Source organism: Falco peregrinus, chromosome 7 (assembly GCF_023634155.1).
Source record: "Falco peregrinus isolate bFalPer1 chromosome 7, bFalPer1.pri, whole genome shotgun sequence".
NCBI lineage: Eukaryota > Metazoa > Chordata > Aves > Falconiformes > Falconidae > Falco > Falco peregrinus.
Window position 1 is genome coordinate 22,251,123 of NC_073727.1, and position 24,545 is coordinate 22,275,667.

Here is a 24,545-nt window from a genome sequence, read left to right on the forward strand (position 1 = left end):
ATCAGAATAGTTTTTGTTAAATATATTGCTTTATTTGAGCTAAAAAATCTTACAGAGCAGTGGATAATACAAAATAAACTCATGCATTATGGGTAATCTCATTCCTATGGGGAAAAAAATTTTGGAGCCTTTAAAAGAGCATGGTTAAATCTACAGAAGTAGATTTCATCTTTATTTAATGATTATGGAAGAAGTTTATGGACATGCAATTGAGCACTATCTTTTTAGAGTTAATAATCCTAAAACTAACTTGTCAAGTGCTCGGAAAACTACAGTGTAATGGTGTCATAAATAAAGCGCATGTTACTGCTTGTGCCTGTTTGGGAGGTACATCTCTGAGCAGAACAATACAGAACTATCTGATTAGATGCATGGTATCTGAAAGATGTAGACATCGTCTCCCCAGCTTTGGAAAAATATCCAGTTAATCTCCTGGAATAGTGGTTTGAAGTTGCATATATATTTGCACATAAGATTAAATTTGTAGAATACAGTTGATACAGGCCTTATGTTGAATACATTAGAATGGCTATCGTTACTTTTTGAGAACAGCATCAAAGGAAGCAGGTGCAACATATCTTGTTCCTCTTGAAGGCTAATAGAATAATAGTGAAGAACATAATTTGCTTGAGTCTAAGTATCTGCAAGCTGAAGAACTAAAAGCTTTCCTAATAGAAAAATACGCTATCAGAGTAGTTTATGATAGGATAATAACTTGGAAAACACAACCACCTAAGTATAGTACTAGCTTAGAGTACTACAGTAAAAGCTCTTTGCTCACGACATGGAAGTTTTAAATTTGGAGAAAGTAAGTTGCATAACATGAGGAGAAAAAACCTGGCAGGTCAGGCAGTCTATAGGTATCAATTAGTTCCAAACACACTGAAGAAGCAAAATCTGAGTTTACGTGTTTATTTTAATCCTTCTAAAAGCATTAGTGAAGTAAACAAAATTTAGATAGCTAAAATGATTAAGGAAATTGGAAACAATGTACTTTTGGCACAAAGTAGGATCACTGTACACCTTTAAAATCAACAAAATACGCTGATGCTTCAAATAGGTGTGAAGCAGCATTTTCTGTGATATCTTTGCTGTTAGCTTTATTTAATATGTCACATATGACACCCACAGCACTGAAGAATAAACCAGAGATAGTGAATTTGCTAAGTTATACATGCAATGAATGATTCTCGTGATACATGTTTACAAAGTAAGATAACAGCTTTGTATACACTTCAATCCATTATCAGTCAGCCATCTCTGGTACTAGGCTAGAAAAAAATCATTTATAATTAAAAGAGAAGGGAAGAAAAGACCTGGGATGAGATGTTTGACAACGATTGGTACTTTGGAGCAGATAAGGGAGAACCTATTTGTAACTGGGGTTGTGTTTGTTTTGTTTGATTTTCCATCTTCGCAACTTTGTTTGTAGCTTTGTAACCAGGAGTGTAATGCTTTGTTAGAGCAAATTTGGTTTTGTACCTGCTAGTTTGAAGCTCCACAGACCAGGGGTTTGCGTTGGCTTTATTCTAGCATGTGCTTTGAGGAGGTATGTTACCAGTTCTGTGTTCTTTGTCAATGAATCTGGTATATAGGAAAACTTTTGTTAATACGCATAAAGCTTGAAGTATGCTGTATAGTTTATTTCTAATTATAAATATATGAATACATGTCATGTACATTTATCTATTTGAAATACATATATGTTTCTTTCAGTGGTTGGAATTCGGCTTTCTTTGGGCATACACACGTCATCCAATGTTGATATGCAAGGGAGGAAGGAGGGGAGGGAAGGAGGGAAGAAGAAGGGGTGGGGGGAAGGGGGAGAGCGGGAGACTGAAAACATGGAAAGGAAATGAATAGAAAAAGGTGGTGGGAGAAAGAGAGAGCAAACTCTGTGGGCATGCAGAATAACTTCCACTTTTAATGACAGATCCTCTAAAGTGTTACTTATTACCTCCAGTAGTTTTAAAGGTCTTATTTTTCCATCATGTATGATAAAGGTGTTTAAAATTGGGTTTGTTCTTGAATAAATCTCAGTTGGGATAAATTTACTGTTCCAAAGGATTCCTAAATGTTTATGATACTTCCACATGCTTATGGTCCTCTTATCAAACATAAGTGTAACTTTTTCAAGGAAAAACAGTCTATCCAGAGTATACATTTCATGCCCTACCGAAACACATTTAATATGACTTTCTTGTGGTCAACATACTGTAAAACACAGTAATATCATGTGACAAATATTATTTACCATAATGAGTATTTATTAATATCATAGTTAAGGTTAAGTGAACCACATGAAAGGTTAGATATTTAGCTTCTATGCAGTCTGTATTGAGGCCTTAATGCTTCATCACTCTGGGGTGGTTTCAGGTTCTTATTTCTTTTCCAAACTCCTTTTTCTCTTCAGCATGGTAGACGGCAGACTACTTTCTGTCTGGCTTGGGCACATTTTCTACTGAATTGCCAGTTGCTTCTGTGTTGAACCTGGATTGTATAAGTGGCTGACAAGTATATATATATATCTCCATTCCATATGAGCAGATCTGCTGAGCATGCTTTCAGATGATCTGCACTTCTGTGGCAACTCAGGACTATCCTGGCATATGCCAGACAAACTGCATGTGTGGAGATACATGCAAAGTAATGCCTTTGACATTTTGAAAATGAAAAATGGTAGGTGGAAGTAATCCTACAAATTTGCATATATTTCTTCTAACTCTTAAACATAAAATAGAAAGTGGCGTTTGAGAGATATGGCGCATATAAGAACTTTGAGCTAGGTATTTCTCTACTGTTTCTCTGTGATTATTGAGCTGTGGAAAGTTACAGAATTAGATTAAGAGGGGTCTTTAGCTGTATAGCAGTGGTGTTCCTGTAATATATGATAATGATGAGGTAAAAAACAGTTTGAGAAAAAGGTGGAGTACATATTTTTAATCCTTTCTTCCTGCGCAGTTATTACAAGAAAATAAATTGTGCTATTAGTATTCTTAGTATCTCAGTTGCAAAACATACTGAGTTGAATCTGTTACATGGCTCTCTTCACAGTTACTAGGTTGTTGACTTTTCCCTTGCTATGATCTAACTATGACTTTTTCTACTACAGCATATTACTATTTGTATCTTTAATCTTTCTATACTGAGGAACTATCGAGATGCCCTGAAAAATGCTGGAAAGTGTTTGAGGCTCAGATCTTAAATATTTAACTGTTAACTAAAAAATTGTTAAAAAAAGAGATGTGCATTCCCCCAAATATAAAGAGACTCTTCACTGTACATGGGGATAAAATCCAATTCTCAGGATATGAATAAAATTAAACAATGTATTTTGGGATCAACATACCAAGTGGATAAAGCTACCGATACTTCATTGCCAAACTAAGTCTTACAGAACTACCCATTATACAAAGCTGCAATAACATGCAATAGTAACCCAGATTCAGATATCAAAATTTATTCATGTAAGTACATAAACTATATCTACACACTGTATATTTATATAGTCACAATAGAAAGCTGGCAGCTGCTGTGATACAAACAAGTTATATGTCTCATGTCAGATAGGAAAGTATATGAATAAAATAAACAGCCTTCCAGCAGAAATGCATTGGCTGCAGACCTCAGATATCAGTATGTTCTCTTAAGCTCAAAGGATGAAACAAAACTTCAAGTTTCTCATGTTCTGTTGATTCAGATGTGTCATTTTTAGTGAGGTTCTCTTTTCTGTAGATAATGAAATATCAAATTAAATGTCTTTGTTTACAAAAATTTTTATCTCTTAGAATTGTTCTTAAGGATTCTCAAAATTTTCCCACTCACCTATGACTTCCAAAAAGTCTATTTGGCCAGCTAATGTAATAAGCAAATCACTTGCATGTGGAAACTTATTTATATACTTTTGCACTTTTTTTTTTTTTTCAATTAGGCATTCAAATCTTCTATTTTTGGCAAATCAGAGCCAAGAGTGGCGTTGGCTTTTGTGGGTTTTTTTTGTTTGTTTGGTTGGTTTTTTTTCTTTTCTGAATTTCAGTCAGATGTGTAGCATGTAATTAAAATGTTGTTTGGAGTATGCACATTTCGAAGACAGTAGTATTCATATAATTTCATCAAACATAGAATCTAGAAAGAGTATTTCACACTCCACTCACTTAAATTAAAGATTTCACTGCAGAAAAAAACGGTTTCAGGCAAAAATTTATGATCTGCTTTTTCATATCTTCTCTAGGAATATGACTTCATGAATTATTTATATTTACCTAAACCATTAAAAAATTCAGTGCAATCATGTTCTTCCTATGCCAGTGATAGGCTGCTGGATTCAAATAGTATTTAAACAAATAGTTTAATCAGGAAATGTATAACACTTAATTGTTCTGTTGTATCTAATAACACTATAGGTTCAGCTGATTTATATTACCTATTCTGTCTCCAGGGAGTGATCTAGAAAAAATGTACACAATAATTTTTTTATTTTATAATATTGAAATTTTTTAGCTGACCTGTGTTCTTAATGCAAGTATTTTACAAAATATTTCATTATCTGTCATTTTTATTAAGTGCATGTTTCCAAATATAGACAATTTTAGATGAAGGCACAGTGGAGTATATGAATTACTTAAGAACAAAAGCTTTTAATAGATGCTTGTAATTTCAAAGATTAAAACTTAATGTAGTAAAAATACAGAAAAAATACTTTTATTTCCTAAATAGGCAATAGAAAGTGAAAAATATATAATGAAGATAGTCTCAAAATAGTCTTAAATCTTCTCTTAGATTTCATTCAACCTCCTCCTTTTCTGCATTTATCATTCCAGACAGAGTTTTGCAGCCTGGTTTTGTAATCATTAAAAGTAGTTTACTTTTGGAGTTTGCTTGTGAAATAAAAAGTAGATAAAATCGCTGTAAACACCTTGTAAGTGTAAGAATAACACTTCATCATCCTACAGATGTGTAGGATATAGCATCCTATGTTTTGTGTAGCTTTTAAAGGACCAAAGCCTCTAATTCTACTGCTACATGTCTGAATTAACTTATTTTTTTGTTAAGCAGTTTCTACACTTAGAACATGAACTACATGCAAATTAGTAATTTAAACAAATGTCCTGAATGTTTTCTAGTAAAGAAAATGAATGTGTTACTACATATTTAGAACATAGTGGCGCTAGAATTTTTTCCTGCTTTAGGTGCTACCTATAATTGTAGTAAAATGAAGTCCAGTTTAACAGAGATTAAAGTATGAACAGAAAGCCTTCTGTTTTCCAGAAATTACTTAAAGATGAACCTCAAAACTAAAGGTACAGTTGTCTGTAGTTGGACTTAATAGCCACCACCAAAGTAAGGGGCAGGATATTCTTTAAGGTCTGATTAAATGAAAATGTATAGTATAGCTATCCTGCAATTATAGATTCTTCTTAAGGGGGTAGGATTATGATACAGATGAGTATCACAATGATAATGAGTTCTGGCCCCCATGATTTAAGAATAATGTTAAGGTACTTGAATGGGCCCAGAGGAGGGCCACAAAGCTGGTTAAATAGCTGGAAGGAATGTGCTGTGAGTAGTGCCTGAAGCACTTGTAGTAGTAGTGCCTGATGGTTTGGCTAGTTTGGCCTAGTTTGGAGAAGAGGAGCCTGAAAAGTGACCTCAGTGCTCTCTACAGCCTCTGGAGGGGATGTGGAGAGGGGGGTGCTGAGCTCTTCTCCCTGGTATCCAGTGACACTACCTGTGGGAATGGCTCAAAGCTGTGTCAGAAGAGGTTCACACTTGTCATCAGGAAGCATTTCTTTACTGACAGGGTGGTGAAACACTGAAACAGGTTCTCTAGGGAGGTGGTTGATGCCCTTAATACCATGCTTTAACTTTTATTCAGCCCTGAATTGGTCAGGCAGTTGGACAAGATGATTGTCGTAGGTCCCTTCTGTCATGTTAAGAAGGGGGGCTTCCTTGAGCTCTCTATACTTGATCAGCCTGTCAGTTTCCCAAGAAAGACAAGACCCTTGTATCCAACCAGCCTGCCCGCTACCTGCGTTCTGACAGCCTGCTGTATCGGGGGGTGATTCGACCAACTTATTCAGGGACCCCCGTTGACAGCGTCATCGAGTCAAATCCCCTATAACAACAACTTACATCTCTGGAGACTTATACAAAATGAACTTCAGCTGAAGATTGTTATTCTACAAAATACAATTTAGTGACAGAATAAAGTTCAAAGACTGCCAGTAAACTGACTGCAAAGTAAGCTTAAAATAATACACTTAGTAATAGCTAGCATGACTTAGCCGTAGAATAAATTTCTTACCCAGTAGGTATCCCTATGGGGGAGAACACAGGTTCAGCCCGTTGACTGATCCCAGAAGTTCTGATGCAGTCTTCCCTAACTTCTCCCCTCAGTTGTCCACTTTTTATACTTCATAGTACATTGCATAATCATTAACATACACAAGACTGGTTAAGTTTCTTGCTTCCAATGCAAATTAGTCAGCATCCTCAGACAGCACTACTGAAGTTCTTCACTAACTACGTATTCTCTCCAAGCAGGGTTTTGCCCTCTTTCAGGAGGGCTCTTTGGGTCAGAGGTTGTGACCTCCTGCTACTACAATTACCTTTTTCCTACTTCCAATATATAGGGGGTTGCGACACTTTATCTCCATTGGCTAGAACTTCCTCGCTTGAATGCTTCTTTGTTAGCTTCCATCCTTCCCAAGACTGAATCCCTTCCTTTCATTCATCAATTTTGACAACTTTAGAGAGTGGGTCAGCTTGTTCTAACTTTGTGAATCTAAATCAAGATGTGGTTATCTGGGAGTTTAGACAACCATTTCCCTCCTTTGGACTTATTTCAGCCCTGTACCTGTCCATTTCCTTTGCATTTAGGTGGAGCTTGAGTGACTCTAGACATATATATTTTTGTCATTGACTAGTATCATGTGACCAGTGAGGTGTGCTAGTACCTTGGAGGTGGATGACTTCAGGATGGAGGTGTGTGTTAGTATGACAATGAGATTATTTCATCTGAGGAAAGTAATTTTGCCACAGTGGTTGAATCAGCAGCAAACATCTTCTCATATATCCTTCTTGTGACAACTGCTATGTAGCTTATCAGACTGTCAGCTTCCCATTCCTGCGGGGAGTACTATGGAGCCTGGCCATGGGGTCTCCACTCCATCCTCTGTTACCCCAATCAGCATGTGCTGAGATGGCAGGCTGTGTTGCTTAGGGAGCTGTGATAAAGTAGGTTCTGTGCATGCCAACCATCCTGAAAGCAATAGCTGTATTTTACCCTAAAGAGCTTTCTGTAATACGACGGTTCTATTAGGTCCCAGTTTTCTCCAACACCCCCCCTGCCCCCCACCCCAAGTAATTTTCCCACACCTTCCAAATGAAATAGTCTATTCTAGTGTACTGTATTCTAGTACTTGGATGCCATTGTTTATTGAGTTGTGGGGTTTTTTTTCTTCTTCTATTTCTGCTTCTTCATGTTCTTTGTCTTTTTTATTTTTTCTTTTCTGTTTTCTTTTTCCTTCTCTTTTTTTTCTTGTTCTGTTTTTCTTTCTTTCTCATTTTCTTTTTCTTCTTTTCCTTTTCTTTATTCTTTTTCTTTTTTCTTTTTCACTTTATGTCTTTTTTATCTTTCTCTATTTTTGCTCTTATTCTTAGTGAAGATTACAAGATTCTTCAAAAGACTTGGTTTGGAATGTTTTATTTTAATCACTGACTGCTTACATCTTACTTCAGTATTCCAAATATGTTTTAGTGTAGGGAATGTAGTCACACCAATCACGTTATTTCAATTCTTGCCAATGTTCAGTTCTAATAGAGTTTTCATCTTCTTGGCTGGAAGATAAAGTTCTGTCTTGCCCTTCCAACTGCTTTACGAGAACAGGTTTGCAGGAAAAGACAGACTTTTTTCCCTAAAGAAGTGTTTGATGAGAGTCTTTGTCATGCTTGATGCTTCATTTCTTTGTGGTGCTCCTTATTGTTCCTGCAGAGGTGTACAAGAACACACAGATTTTCAGTCTGTTCCTCTATTTTTAATGTACATCTGTTAGAACCAACGAGGCTAGTGAAGATTTATTATCTGAGTCTGGGAACCAGGTCAATTATTTAAAAAACAAAAACAAACAACCAAAACTCAACAACCAAAAAACCCAAACCAAAAAAACCCAGGCATAGCATAGCATTTCTATTGATAACTTACCTGAGTGAGAAAGTAAGGCTGAATTTTCCGTGTTATTTTAAACTGGCATAGGGCTGCTGCATTTTGCAAAAAACTGACAGCTATATGAGCAGGGTTAATGACCTAAGCTGGTAGACACTGTTCATCTTTTTTCATAAAATTAATTTACTTTACATTTAACTGCATAGATGCTAATGAGGCTGGATGAGTGCTAGTCATAGTATGAAGGAAGCAGTGATAGGAGACAAACTGGGTTGTGGAAAAGGAAATGGAATTTCTGCCCAGTCAGCTGTTAGGCTGAATCTGAAGACAATCCTGAGAGCCTCCCATGTTTTGTGACAGCTACAAAAAACTGCAATCTATCTCTCAGTGGCAGAAACAAAAGGTTGTAACCTAACAGAAGTGAGTAGTTGCAGGGTAGGGGGGAGCTGTGAAAATGTTTTCAGTATTTAAAAAAAAAAAAATTTCTTTTTCCATGCCTCACTTTCATTCTATTTCAAACATTGCAGAACTGAAGCAGTACAATTTTCATCCCCTTTCACATTGGTGCTTCATTTTTTTCTTTTTCTTGTCTTTTCTCCTGTAAGTCTAGGCTAAGATTCAAAGAACATTATGTTAGCAAGAGAGCTGCAATAAATGAAAATACTGGCTTGTATTAAATACCGGGTTTTTTTCTTTTCTCTTCTTTTTTTTTTTTTTTTTAATCTATTTAAAAATTAACTGTTTGGAGTTTATCAACATTCCTTACTCTCTGAATTTAATCTCTTACTGTACCTAGGGCTGCTTTCTGTGTTCTAACATCATTCTCTTTTCACACATCCACCAAATAAAAAGGTCATGTTTTGAAGAGCCGTGTTTTAAAAACTCTCCTTAAATCTCAGGCAAGACTGGAAAACAATGACATCGAGTACAATGACTGGCACTGAGCATGACTGGCACATTCCTTTCAATTAATTTGTACATTTGGCAGTCAGTGATCAATGCAGAACATAATTTTAGACATTCATTTCCAGGAGAAACAAGTCAGATTTATTTTTTTGTTTTGGGATTTTGTTTTCTTTTTTATTGTTCCCATTATTTATTTTAAATATTGCACAATTTTCTAAAATTAGAATCACATGTTGCCTTATTTGAAGAAATACCAGAAAAAGAAAAAGAACATCGTAGGCCTCACAGCCTAGGATGCTTTGCTTCTACTTTTCCATTAACTCAGTTGTGGCTGATACTGACTGGTAAACAAAAGGTCTATAATTTTACCCATCTATATTTTTAAATATATTTATGTAAAACCAACAAAGCCACAGGTATGAATTATGGGGGAACCTTTCAAAAAGCAAGTAGTTCTGAAATTAAAAGGAATAACAGGTAAATGATGTATTAATTTAGTCCCCAAATTTGTTATTAATACACTTGGTTAACATAACTGAAAACAAATCCTACATATCTGAAAATGCTGAAGAGTTCACAAGTTTAAAATTTGCATCAATGAAAATATATTCCTGGATTTCCTCTGTAATGTACTAAACCCAACAGCCAACACTGGTTTTCAATTTAATCATTGTTGACATTTTAGACTCTGCAAGTATGTACTGTTTATATTGTGGGGGACACTGAGGATATCTGAGCTGTCCTTGTCTATTACCTGTCGTAAAGTACTGTTTCTGGGGAAAAAATTCCATCTTACAGTCCAGCATTCTGTTTACTTAGAAAATATGCATATGTGTTTATGTATATAATACATAATCAGGTAAATTTGGATAATAAGTGTAATGAACACAGTGCAATTTTTGGGCTCTGAATTTCAGTACTAGAAGTATAAACATTGTCCACTGTCTATAGTTTTCAAAATCTAAAGCACTAAAAAAAAATAATAAAAATGTATTTTAAAATAGCTTGGTTTTATTGTTAGGACACCCTAGTTCTCTTGAAGCTACATATTACCTTCAGACCATACAAATTATGTTAAAATGAGCATTTTTTTACCAGTCCTTGGAGATGAGACATATAAACGGATCTTTCTATAGGAATAAATAGGAAACCATGTACTAACACAGGAGGCTTTTTTCTTCTGCTTGCCTGCACTAAATCTGTAATCCTTCATATAATCTGAACTGTAATATTCATCACTTATACATGCATAAAAATGCTGAGCTTCAGTTCCTCTGTAACTAAAATAAATTAATACATTTGTCTTCATTAGTTGAGCATAATGCACAAAAAATAGGTGCAAATTATTTATTTTTATGCAGGTCAAACCATGTATTGAAACTAATTTGAGAATTTCAGCTGCTTGAGCAGTTAATTTATTGTTGCTGAAATTTAAGAAAGTGTAGCTAACATATTTGATGAAAGAAGTGGCTTTTATAGTTACCTCAGAAGTATAAGCATATTGAAGCACTGTCTGAGAGGAATGCTAAGAGACTGAGCTTTCGTATCAGTGAAGATATGCCAAACCACTTCATGTCTGGTAGGTGTTGTGAGCATACTTTGCCTTAGAGAAATGGTTTCTGGTAGGAATTTATGGAACAGAAGTAACTGAAGCAAAGATATTATTAAGACTTCAATGCTTGTGTTATAGTGCCTAGGACCATATGTATGTATTGTATTGTCAAAGACACATTTACAAATGTAAAATGTCTGTCCTGATATGTCACACCTGGTTAGAACAAACTAGCGCGTTGCATCCTGGCACATGGTGTTTTATTGAATTTCGGCATTCTTGATCTGAAAAAGCTGCAGCATCAGCTATTTATTTTGTCTGCCTTGCATTCCCTGGCTCAGTGTTCCTTTTTCACTGCCTGTTAGAAGTGGGATCTCATTTCCCAGCAACTCAGGCTCACTGAATAAGTATCACCCTCCACCAAGTGTTCTGTAGTTTAACTTCAATGCTTTAAGGTTCTTCTGAGGGACATGAAATAACAAAGCAAATTGACCACATTCTTTCTGAAGGTTGCAGAAGAGGCTGACAAAGCTGGGACTGTTCAGCCTGAAGAAAAAAGATCAGGGGGTATCTGTGCAATGCATGTAAGCACCTGAAGAGGGAAAATAATGAAGAGAGAGTCAGACACTTTTCACTAGCATCCAGCAACTAGGCAAGAGGCACGGGGCATGTACTGAAATAAAATAAAATCCATTTAAATGTGAGAGGAGAAAAACAAACACACAAAGAAACTTCTTTACAGTAAGGGTGGTCAAACACTACAACAGGTTGCCCAGAGATTTAGAGTCCCATCCTTGGAGATATTCAGAACCCAGCTGGGCAACATGCCCTGAGTAATATGCTGTAGCATAAGCAGGTGGGGTGGACTAGATCATCTTCAGAGGACTCTTCCAAAGTTCTACCTTCCATCGTACTGAAATACAACAGTTTTGTGACAATAGTACTTCAGACTTCAAGATCCTTCTCTTTGAATAGTGACTTGTATTTGCATCCAAAAGGGTTAAACAGAAGCTATTGGCTGTCTTTTGGTTTGAACCTGCCTAGTTTCATTTGCTGCACCCAAATGATACCCTTGTAATGGAAAAAAAAAATCAAATACTCAAAGCTCTTAATGAACCTGATTTCTTGCTATTTCATCCAGCCCCACTGTTGAGGACAGAATTTTCTAAGCTGGCTAGCATAAATGAAAAAACTAGCACCATGACTTTGATTTTGCCATGGTGCTTTATAGACAAATGGCACAGTGAGTGAAACACTGAAATCCAGTGTCTGTAAGCAGTCCTCGAATAGTCAAACTTCTTGAATTCTCACTGTATATATGATGCACACAGCTGATGCCTCCTCCTCCCAAAGACCAACTGAGGACTACCTTGATTCTGTAATCACTTTAACCTTGTAAATCAAATTGGGGAACAGAAATCTGCACCTCAAGGCATCAGCTTCTCTTATTTATCAGAGGGATTTGAAAATATGGAGCACCACTTAATAGAAGAGTAGCAGCTGAAATTTCTTATCATCACCTATAAATACAATGTTAGACTTCGTAGGAATTCTACAGCTTCAAAGGTCTCTATTTTTGTTTTTAATAACTTAAATGCAGATTGCCCAGATTTAAGATGTCATTGCAGTTAGATGTACCCAAGGCCACTTCACACGTCACCCACGATGAAACAGCTAATGGCAAAACACTGACATTCATTGTTTTCAGAATTTGCTTTATAGCTTGGCACGGTGTTAGGGTGCTCTGCAAAAGCATGAACTGGGTTTTCAGGTCTGGACTCTTTTATTACGAACTTACACTTTTCTTGTCTTTCAACATACTCTTGTCTGCCTGCCTGAAATCTTCATGTATAGCAGAACTTCATGTAGCATTTCATTAGACTTCCTTAATTAAGGTGGGTAGTGTTAAACAAATATTTCCCACAAAGGAGGCTGTAATTGCAAACCATTCATATTTGAGTGATACAGGTTTGCAATAAGAATTTTAAAAAAATAAATAAAAACATTGTATAAATATGAAATACTTCTAGCTATGTTAAAATAATATCACTGATTTTCTCAGTACAGGTTTCAACAAAGATATCTCCTGTTCTGCAGCTGCACAGTTCAACAGGGTTAGAGAGATAACAATGTATTATGATTATGATCTTTTCAAACTGTCTATGATGTTACAATGCATGAGGAGTCTACAAAAATGTTACTACCTTTTATTTGTTTGGATTCAGTATTTAAACTAAGAGCCATGCTTTAGAGCTGTTTACAATGATAGTTTGAACAGGGGCTGAGAAAACTAAACTGCACTAAAAAAAAAGAAAAAAGAAAAAATGGAATAGAATACCTATGTCTAATATGATAATGTAATAATGATCTGAGTGTTTAAAATAGTTTAAAAAAGGCCTTCATTCTGTTCAAGTTGTCTTGTTACTGCAAAAATAAATAGATAAAAATGGTGTATGTTAGCTATCAAACCTGTTATTGTATCTTATTGAAATTATTAATTATAAGCAACCATTATACATGCAATTTTTTTGTAATTTACTCACTGTGGAGGATAGATAAGTTTTAAGCTAGTTACAAATTAATATATTCAAGGATGTTCCCTTCTCAATCCTAAAACCATAAGTGCTTATGAACACAAGAATTCATGAATGGCTATTGTAATCCTAAATCTCCTATGTATTCATCTAATTTTGATATCAGTTATGTTGCATACCTTTAGGTGGACAATTATGAGCAATTTAATATGAAATAAATCTCAGCTACATGATTTCTTTTGGTTACATTTTGGCTTTATAAATCTTTGTGAACTTTTTAATGATGATTCTATAAAGAAAATACCAGAAATTAGCATGAGTTGAGAATGGTTATGACAGGGAAGAAGTGAAAACAGTAAGAGAACACACCACTCATGAAAGGGTTTTGATTAGTTTGACATAGAATACTGATTTAAAATGTTTCCTGCCTCTTACCAGCAACTTGTCTTTTCCAAGCCATACATGTAGCTCAAAAGTGAAAATATGTATGTATGTAAAAAGGAATAGTGAACAGCTTTGTTTGGTATTCTATTTTGAATGTTTGCAGTTTTAGTTATAGGTGGGGTAGCTTAGACTGCTGTAAACATCTACTGAGGACCTTCCATTGTAGTAACTGCAACTTAATGAATATTTAATATTTACAATATGTCTAATATTACTATATAATAATCTTAACATAGCATGAAATATGTAAATTTAATATTTACAATATGTCTAATATTATTATATCATAAACTTAACATAGCATGAAATATCGGGGTTAATGATCAAAATCAGGAAACACTGATTTTGTTTCATCAGAAACATTAACCTATCCTGATAAATATTTTGTCTTGATACATCCTTTGGAAAAAACCAGTAAAATTGAAAGTTATGTATTTAGTCAGAAAGAGGAGAAGGGGAAATCTAATGTATATGCAACACAGCTAAATTAAAGTTGCAAGTATTCCTTATATTAGATTTGTGACTTTATTATTTATTCCCAATATTGTCCACAACGTGTGGGGTATTTAAAGAACTTTGAAAAAGGCTTCTTTATGTCCAGAAGTCTGAAAGTCAATAAGCTAGAAGTCCATAAAGAGGTAAAAGAACAGCTAGTAGAGGAGCAAGAAGTATACCTTTTATTAATCTTTAAATGAATCTCATATATTAATGCATTAATAATAAATTAATAGGAAATGTATATAAATGTTCTCGATCTCTTGTGGTGTGAAAAACTTGGTTTTGACAGTCCAAGAGATGGATAACAATTATATAAATTTCCTGTTAATTTATGATTTCTACATTAAAAAAGATCTATGACCACTCAGAGTTTATTAATATAGCAGTTGTTTTCAGTATACTTGAGAAGTGTGTTTAAATTCTGTGTCTGGAATACTTTGATATTAATTCATATTAATAATTTAGAGTACTTTAGAGATGAGAACGCTGTAATATCTGATCATTTCATAAATATAAACCAACAAATTTGCTGTGAGGCACAGAGCTAGGAAACAGGAAAAAGTTACTCAGTTAACACCACAAAGAAAGCCTGTTATGAAAGCTACGTTTAAATATACATTCATCTCCTGCTGTAATGCAATGATCTCAGGTTGGTTCTATACTCTTAAAATAGCTGCCCAATTGCTACTTCTTATGGAAGTATCTAATTTTGCTGGTGAGAACATCTTTTCATCAGTGGCGCTTTTTATTTGTTTGTTTGTTTATTTATTTATTTAATGAATTGGTGAACTGTGCTTACCTACTTGGAGTTAAACTGAGATCCATATTTTGGGATAAAGGAGGATCTGTTCCTGCGTCAAGTCTGCAGGAACTGTCACCTTTTCTTTTGATTTATTGCTCTTCTCTTCACTGTGGGGTGTTGCTTCCTTCCTACGACTGCCTAAGAATTTTAATCCCCAACTATGGCAATGGCATTACTCCATGACCTGGGAAGAGTCCTCAGTGATCTTTTCTTATGTGAAAATGAACTGACTTTGAGACAGGGACTGGGAGCTGATAGAATCCTTTTTTCTTCATGTGTTGCTTGGAGACTTTTGAATGCACAGATAAGAACTAACTAAGCTATGTCGATCCTTCTCTCTGTCACTTCCCTCCCATCCCAATTAGAGAGGGTTAACAGAGTTAGGAAGCAGATGTGGCTGTGACTTTTAAAATAAAAGCATTTCTATAGTGCTAAAGTAAGTGCTTCTCCTATATCCAGTGCCTCTGAGCTGTTTATTCCTTTTCTACGGCATCTCATAACTGTGGCTGTCAGTCTTTGACTATGCTACAGATTCCTGGAAGGTGTTTAAGGCCCTGTGATGCATGAGGCTGTAGGAAGTAGTTTTTCCATGGTTCCTCATAGTCTAATCATCTACTCCATAATCATGTGTAAATGAAATTCCTTCCATCTTCTTTCAGTCATGCCTATGACTGCAGTATGCAGACACTTAAGAGAAACTGAAGTCCACATACTGTATCATGTTATCCCCTGGCCAGGAATGTCTATTCCAAAGGCCTAAATTTTGTCTTGTAAAAAAAAAAAAGAGGAAAGCTTCATCATAGTAACTGATGGACAGAGATAACAGAACAATACGACAAACAAAACTTTCAAATATGATTTAACTCAACATGCAATCAGTTTGGCGGCAGAAAATTTAGTCTGTGATTCTTTATGGGGCTAAGTACAGAGAAATGTCAATATGCCAAGACTTAAATGATTCCACCTGTCCCCTATAGTATAAATGGTATTAGCTAGCATTCGTAAAGAGATTTCAGATACGCCTAGACTGGAGTGAGACTGTGACTGCAGCTTGTGTATATGTACCCAAGCTATCTTTAGGACAGATAGATCAATCTGGTGTAACCATAATGGAAATGGGCTCATGCTGGAAAAAAACAACAACCAACCTCAAAACCAAAAAACCCAAAACTCCTCCATCTTCCTGCTGCTTCCTATCAACTGATAAAACTAGAACTTGAATTGGTTCCTTTTTCAATGTATTCACATACAGCTTCAACACCTAGATATTAAAGGAGTATCTTTCCTGTTAAATGGGGCTTTCTCCTTCCAATAAATACTTAAAGTACTAGAAGAAATTCTTGATTATCTAAGTTTTGTACCTAGGTTCTGAATATGATGGTGTATTCCTAACTAGCTTTCTCTTTTCCTTAGGCCAAGTACGCAGACTATGAAGTAATGTTGCAAGATAAGTAGAACAGTATTGGGGGGTTTTAATAACAAAAGGAAAAGGACAGGAACAAAAGACACTATCACTGGTGTAGGAGAATTCGGAATGGATTTTTCCATCTAGCAAATAAAAAGTACCATGTAACTATGTACCATGGGCACCAGCTTTCAAAATACCAGACAATTTGTAATGATTTCTTTTGGTAAAATGCACCTGAAATGACAAAACAAAAATGTTCCTCATCTGACATTTTCTTAATGAAGGAGTTAGCAGAATGCTGCTATTCCTTTTTATTTACCTAGGGTCAAATTCAGTTCTACAGGTCCCAATATGCTCCAACTACTGTAGTATTTGATAGAATGAATAAAACAGATTAAGAGAAACCAAGCAGGAGATTTTACTAAATTATAATCAGGTAGGAAACATTTTAAGCAGGATTTCAACATACCAATCTGTGTGCAGTGACATCCTGATAGGAAAAGCTTATGTGTTCATAATTTATCATTAAACATATCATGTGCATAATTTTTTATATACTCAGACTTCGGGGCAGAAACCATATATATGTATAACTTCTGCAATATTTCTGAGACTTTGTTATCCTAATTTTGTACAGGTGCTTCACTAGACAATAGAATTTAATGCAAATTTTAGTTTTTATTTTAAATTTTCATAAGCAGGTAACTGCAAATGTAAATTATTGTATCCTTTATTGGGTTTGTTCATAGGAAGGCACTAAGGTCTCTATAAACCTATAACAGAAGGTCTTAAAATTCTTCTGGCAGCAATTATAATTCCTGCAAACAGCAGCTAGAGTGGGACCAGCAAATAATGTATAGATTATATTCTGTATGCCCTCCAGTCACAGTTTGTCACGAGAATAGCTTGCTTGTCAGCTGATTAAGAAGTGAAAGCAGTAGGGAAGAGGAAAAGAGAAAGAAAAAAAAGGGAGAAATTTCTGCACAAAGCCACCAAACTTTCCCTTTCTCTGTACTCAGTTGAAGATTATAAGCTCATCTTTCCCATGATTTTGGGATGGAGTTTTAAATATCACCGTGTCTGTCCCTTTCCAGTCTTCCCCCCATGCACAGACTGGTAAGAATTTTTTTCTTTTTTTCTCAGTGGCTTGTTTTTCACATGGCAGAATCTTAATCTCTCTTTTTTTCTTCTTTTTTCCTTTCTTCCACTTCTGCTTTAATTTTATTCATGCCATATTTATTTTGTAAATGCATTCATATACATTGTCTGGGAGTCTAAAAGTTTTGGTGTTTGTTTTATTTTTTTCTCTCTAACAGTAAATTCTCTTAAATTAAATACTTCTGATTTTAAAAACATTTAAAAATCCAGGACATGGCCTTCTTCCAATACCTCATGGAAGGGCTTAGTTTGTCTTTCAATCATGTGACATAAGTGATAGGGAAAATTACCCAAAAATGCCAAAAATCTTCTACGTTCAGTTGTTGAAATTTTTCATTTCTACAAGAAAAAATAATCTTAACATCCAAAGTGTAATCTGGATGCCTTGTCCATCTTCTGTATTTATTTTCTCTTCTGTGTGTATGCTACTTTTGTTATCCACAGATCATATCATGATACTTTTAGCCACTTCAGGTGCTGTTAGGTAGATTTTTCATTGCTGGGACTTGCAGTCCAGCTTGTATCAGGAAAAGATCAGGAGCAAATAAAAACTTAGGAAATTATATTGTTGCTATGCTTCTTTTGTTCACTCAGTAACTACTTGAATCAATATAAACAGCATTAAAAATGATTTTTTTTTCCAAGTATATTATTAAATATACTCATTATTTGTTGCAAAATGTGGATCAATTAATTTCAAACATTTTAAGTCATTCAGAAGTAGAACTACAGCACTGAATGATAGCTTTATCATGGTTATACAATTTTAAATTCTTAATTTAAAAGCAGCAGTATGCAATGCTAGTCATCCCACACTAGTGTGATTACTTGTGAGATTACACTTTTAAGATAAGATAATAAGGTATAAGAAATAAAAATACTGCAGCAGAAACACCAAAGGCCCTGTAATCTGTTCACTCCATAACTATTTGTGCAAAATTCTGCAAATCACCAACAGTGATACAAATACTGTTGAACTGAATCACTATTAACTGCACGCTCCTAATGCAATCCCAATAAACTTGAATTGTAGACAGGAGTAGTTCATGCTTTATGGTTTCTGTCTATGAATTCCTCAGTTGATTAATTTTTTAAGTACTTCAAATGGACTACAACTGTATGTGTACAAATCTGGTCCCTAGAATATATAAACAATACAAGAAGAATAGTTGGTGGTACTGCCTATATTTAGACCAACAGAAGTGTGGAAACTGAATGGAAATGTGTCTAATTAGAAAGCAGCCTGTCAGATCAGAAGATGGCTTAAACTGGGTCCAAGATTTTTTTCTCAGAGTCTAATGTTGTTTAAGTAGTTAAGTATTTATATGTAGTGTAACACTGAAAATACCCCCAAAAGATTATAGGGTGCACTTACACTTCCCCAGGCACTTGTGGACTGATCACTTTCCTTCTTCTGTCTGACTGAGAAATGTGTCAGCTATAGGGTTTTACAGTGTTTCAGCATGATCAGGGTGTAATTTAGCCCCCTGCATGCACAAGAGAGCAGAAAAGAGTTTGTTTTCCTTTCTTTCTGCTTCCTGTATAGTCCTGTGTACACACAGTTTAGTCCGAGCACAGAACATCATTCTGTTCTAAGTATAGATGACAAAAGCATGAGTTCTTGAAACAGATACTTTGAGGCCAGGTTTTCCCACTGTTTTACTCTGTAATAAAGGAAAAGCCCAGAGTGCTTTGTAATTAATGGTCTTTTCTACATTTTACTTCCATGCTGGCACAGCAACCCTTTGAATAAACCCAGCTTTATTCTCATGATAAGCTCAAGACATGTAGGAAGAAATTGAAGAAATAAAGAATAAATATAAAGACATTCTAAAAGAAATCATATGTTTTCCAAGAGTGTAAAGAGTATAAAATATCCTATTCATGCATTCCTTCAGCACCTTCACAGCTGATCACAGAACATGAAATAGTCAAATAGGCAGCATCTCTCTAAAGGATGCTGAGGAATTTTTGTTTTAGAGGTATCAAGATAATGAAAATGCATTTTATTACTCAGTCAAAGGAACCACTGTAAAAATTATAGTTAGCAAGTAACATTATTATGACAGAAAGAAAGAGAGAAGGGATTCTTTGCAGAATTGCATTCATATCACATGAAAGAAGGGATGCCATGCCTTCTTCTTTACTCTTTTTTCCTCCCCTGAGACTTCTTAATCACTTTAATGAAGTCTTTTGTTCCTGTTTTCAAAGAAGGAAAATTATGTCTTTGTTTTCTCCTTAAACATTACACAAATCTTAACAGAGATAGCACTTCTAATTGATGTGATTTACGCTCTAACATTCAGAATAGTTTTCTCTATTGGCATTATTCATTAATTAATGTAGATTTTAAAATACTCATTGAAAAGTCCTTATGCACTCTATAAAGAAAAAGAGAGCAGATGACATAAAAAGATATGAGACTACCCTTTGAACTGCCCCTTGAAATACTGAAATATTCAGAAGCTACAACATTTTCATGTCATTTAAATATACTGAATTATGAGGAAGAAATATATTAAAATATGAAAACTTATATCCCTGTTATCCAAACACACTTAACCTTATCTTTCTGAATGCATTGCTACCTGATACTATTAATAATGATGCGCATGTTTGGAAGGTATCTTAAGTGCCTGACAATCTGTCAAATAGAGACTTTTATGGCTTGGTCTCAAAGCATAAATTGCTGTTTCTTCTTGTAATAAAGTAATAGCATAAAGTGTTTGTTACATATCAGACCTTGGGTTAGCTTTAGGGTAACAAGCTATGAAGCAACAGCCTGCAGATATATGTATATTAGATTAAATCTACTGTGGCATAATCAAAAGCCTGATGAAAATTGTAAGATTAATATTATTTAGCTGATATAATAGCTGGACTTGAAGAAGTTTGAGACCACGGGACCAAGTGTGATAGCACCTGTTGCATCAGGTTGCCTGGCTTACAGACATCACCAGCTGGATCAGGTTTTATGCGTATATATTTATATGTGTGTGTGTGTGGTGGTTTGTATTTATGCGACCAGTGTGACTGGTGAGATGCAAATGTATTTTTGATAAATACTGTGGTTGTAGAGGATATAGTTTTTCCTGTGACATTATATTACATTTTATTCTTATGAGAAATAACTAACTTTATTTAAAACATACCACACACAATATATGTACCCTGTTGTCTCCTTAGGTTCTCCATATAGAGACAAGATCACTATAGCAATTCTTCAGCTGCAAGAGGAAGGCAAGCTCCACATGATGAAAGAGAAATGGTGGAGAGGCAATGGCTGCCCAGAGGAGGAAAGTAAAGAGGCCAGTGCTTTGGGAGTTCAAAATATTGGAGGAATCTTCATCGTGCTGGCAGCAGGACTGGTTCTGTCTGTCTTTGTGGCAGTGGGGGAGTTTTTGTATAAATCAAAAAAAAATGCCCAGTTGGAAAAGGTAAATATTGTCTTTTCCTATTTTATATATATGGTCTATTTAAATAATACTTTAAGCATTTGGTAGTGAAATGTAGGTGATGCATACTGATTGTTTATTACAGTGTGATTTAGTATAGTATTTGTGTAACAAAGGATCACAGCAAAGTACCCAAAGTTTTACATTTACAGCTTTTAATTTGTGTTCAATGTGTTTAATTGTAGCCAGATTTCAGGACAAGTGACTATTTCTCCTCTTATTCAAGCCTGAAAAAAGACAGCTTTTTACTCCTGGAAGTTCACTGCAGTTAATTTTATGGATGAAGAAGAAATCTGAAACTGTAATGGGAAACAAATTAATCTTCTACATATAATTCTGATTTTCATAAGACAAACTGTCTGTAGCTTAAAGTCAAAATCTAAAAATGTGTCTAAAGAAATGTTCTTTACAGAAGTTTATGCTTGCAAAGTTGTACCGGTAGCATCTGGAAAAGATTATGTCTGCATCATTTTTTTTTGGTGGGTTTACTACTGGTATGATGTCCTGTAATTTCAAACTGACTCAGTTTTGAAAATTCTAGTGTTAATTTGTTCTGTACTTGCAATTTATACAACAACAATATTGTAATTGTGCCAACACTAGTGATAGCTTGTGAAATTCTTAGTTAGAATTATCATTTTTGCATAATAAATAAATGTATCTTTATAGATATATATGTATGTCCATGTTTAAATGTAAACTTAAACTGTATTTTATTGCTATGACAAATTCTGAATTTTAAAAATTGAGAGAAACTGTTGGACCTTACTAGGTCTTTTTCTTTTTTTCTTCTCCTTTCAAGGAGCTTGTGACCTATGGCAATTTCTATATTTATATTTATACATTTAATTTAATACTATCAGAAGTAAATCCAATGACTATATTTATATTAATATTTTTCCAGATGCTACTGGTGAGTTTTTGTAACTTGAATCATTACTCAGAAAATTTACAATTTGTTTTTACTTCTTTTGAGGCAACCTTTTGATATGCAAGTGTCCTGTTATAAACATATTGTTAAAGAAGTTTTTTTCTAATACACACAAAGGCAGCGTGAGGTTACAGTGTCCTAAACACAGTTTGAACATGGGTACATTTTATAAAATTGTTAAAGAACCATTTAGATCCTTTTCTTTATGATACTACAGGCTAATTCCTTTCTGTTAACTTACTATTGAAATGTTATGTTTCTGAAATGAATTTGAGGACAAAGGTACCAGTTACTTAATTAACCCATGTAAGTATCAATAATTTTTATCCATTCCTAACATGGATATGGATTTCATATGGAAATCAATATAATTTGGTTTAGCTTTTCTAGATTTTTAACAAGGAATCACATAGAAAAATAGAAATGTTTTGTTAATAATCTTGTAACATAAGTTCAGTATTTTTCAGGGTGTGAATGAGTCTCTTACGTGCCAATAACAGCATGTTGGAAGTTGTCTGAGGAAGCAAAGAGAAACCTCTTAATTAAGGACATGTTTCTCTAAGCCCTATGGTTTTGTGATTTTTTTCCTGTTGTTTTTTTATTTGCTTCTTTTTTATTTTTGTTGGTTAATGATGGATAGACATAGCAATGACTGAAAGTATCAGACCTTTTAACAGTACTGCTACCAGAAAGGTTTTATCATCAACTATTCAGATACTTTAAAACATTAGGAGTGAATCTGAAGCGCTTCAGATAGTCAGATTTCTCTCCTCTCTTTCTTTCTTGTCGCCAGTCTCTTACCTTCCCTCCCCTCCCCACTATACCCACATACCCTGATGTCAGAAAATCAGTAAAATTGCAGTAAAACTTTACTTGTGGAATGAAATTAACAGGAAGATGATGCAGGCATCGCTGCCCGTGGCCTACCCCAGCATCTCCTCATCCACTCTTCTCCCAGCACACACAGAACCTCAGTGAACATCTTGTATCCTCTCCTAATGTAGCAGGTCCCCTTTGCCTGGGAGAGGGAGCAAGCAGCAGCCAAAGGGGATATAGCTGTCTCCAGTTTCTACGTCACCTCTGCTGGGATAAGTAAACCATGCAAGTAATGCTGCCTTGGCTATCCCATGGGGAGAGGGGAGGCAACAATTTTGGTAACTTTTATAGTTCCATCCTTTTAGAATCAGAGTATCCTTCTGGCATTTGTATAATGCCTGTCAATGCTTGGAAATAGGGAAGATCAAAGGTCATGTTAACAACCAAGGAAACAAATCAGATCCTTCAGCTGCTGAATATATGGAGTATCCTGGGACATAAGTGGGCATATTAACATGTGTGTCTGCTTTGTAATGTATACAAAACCTGCACTTCCACTGGGGAGGCAATGCAGATTTAAAGTGTATAAACTAGATATAGTTTTTTAGCATTTTTGGTGTCACCCCACTGCTGGAGTGCACACTTAAACAGAGACGTTGGCTGGGTGAACCTAGCCAGAAGAGTGAAACCTTGAAAGGAACTGAGCTTCAAAAAGCAGCAGACAGCACTGTGTTATTTGCTAAAAATCTCTTGCATCTTGTAATCAAAGTATTTCAGTACATCCATGGTCCTGATGTTCTCAAAAATCCAGAGGAAACATGTGACACTAGCTGTAGTGTTTCTGGAAAAGCAGATGAATGCATGCAACTACAACACTTTCCAGACACAAAGAAATTCCACTTCTATTGTCAGCTTTCAAAAGCAAAGAAAACCCTGGATGTTAGACTGTTAGTCACTGACACTTTGACTAGTTTGTTTGAAAAATGAGTGTCCTAATTTACTAAGTATTGTCTAGAAGATCCAAATCCGATGGATGTGAAAAGAACAATATATGGATTCAGTTCTGTTATCATTTATAGCCATTCAAAACTCATTGAGCCATCAGCAGGTCAGAACTAGGTCCGCTTGTGAAAAAATAGGAGACGTACATTTTGCTAATTTTGACCTGTTAAGTACTTCAAATAATGTGAAAAGAGACACATGTCAACATACCTTAACTGTTTGTTTCACTACAGGAGATCTGGTCATGGATTTCCTATAATGCAAAATACTAGATTAAGTCTTAAAGTGTACTGAAAGAGTAACACCAACAAAATATTTCTGGAGTTATATGATCAAATCATAACCTAAACATCAGCTAAATTAGCATCTCTGAAAGAGTTATTTATTTATAATTTATTATAAAAACAGTAACTAAATTGATACTGGTTTATATTTTACGCACATTTCTCAAGGAAGGCAAAAACAATTGCACTTTCCATGGTAAATAATTCACTGCTAAGCTGTACAACTGAGTTGAGAAATACCAGTCTGGATAGTTTATCTCACAAGGTACAATGAATGAGAAGTTAGCAGGACTGGACCCCAAGCAAACATTGGTAGCTGCAAATATACATGTGTGTTACATACAAAACAGTGTTACTTACAACTGCAGATTCTATTGAACAAGAAATTCTGAATGCTGAACTGTGACCTGTATATAAGACTAACTATGTCTTTGAAGATGGAACAAACTTAACTGGTTGACTTTTGCCCAAAAGAAATTGTGCACAAAAATTTCAAACACCTTTTGCAAAATGCACAAACCATATTTTGGTTTTGATAATGTAAGGATAACAGGAATAGAAGTTTCTGATCCTGGCTGGCTCCAAAACTCA

The 24,545-nt window shown here is 35.0% G+C and overlaps 1 protein-coding gene across 1 annotated transcript in view; it reads left to right on the top strand.

Moving 5' to 3' along the window:
* GRIK2 (glutamate ionotropic receptor kainate type subunit 2) overlaps positions 1-24,545 on the top strand; it is a 416,129-nt gene that overhangs the window by 378,989 nt on the left and 12,595 nt on the right. Inside the window, exon 16 of the mRNA XM_055811207.1 lies at positions 20,653-20,903. Within this exon, the coding sequence (XP_055667182.1) occupies positions 20,653-20,903 (251 nt within the window). The remainder of the gene's footprint in view (positions 1-20,652; positions 20,904-24,545) is intronic.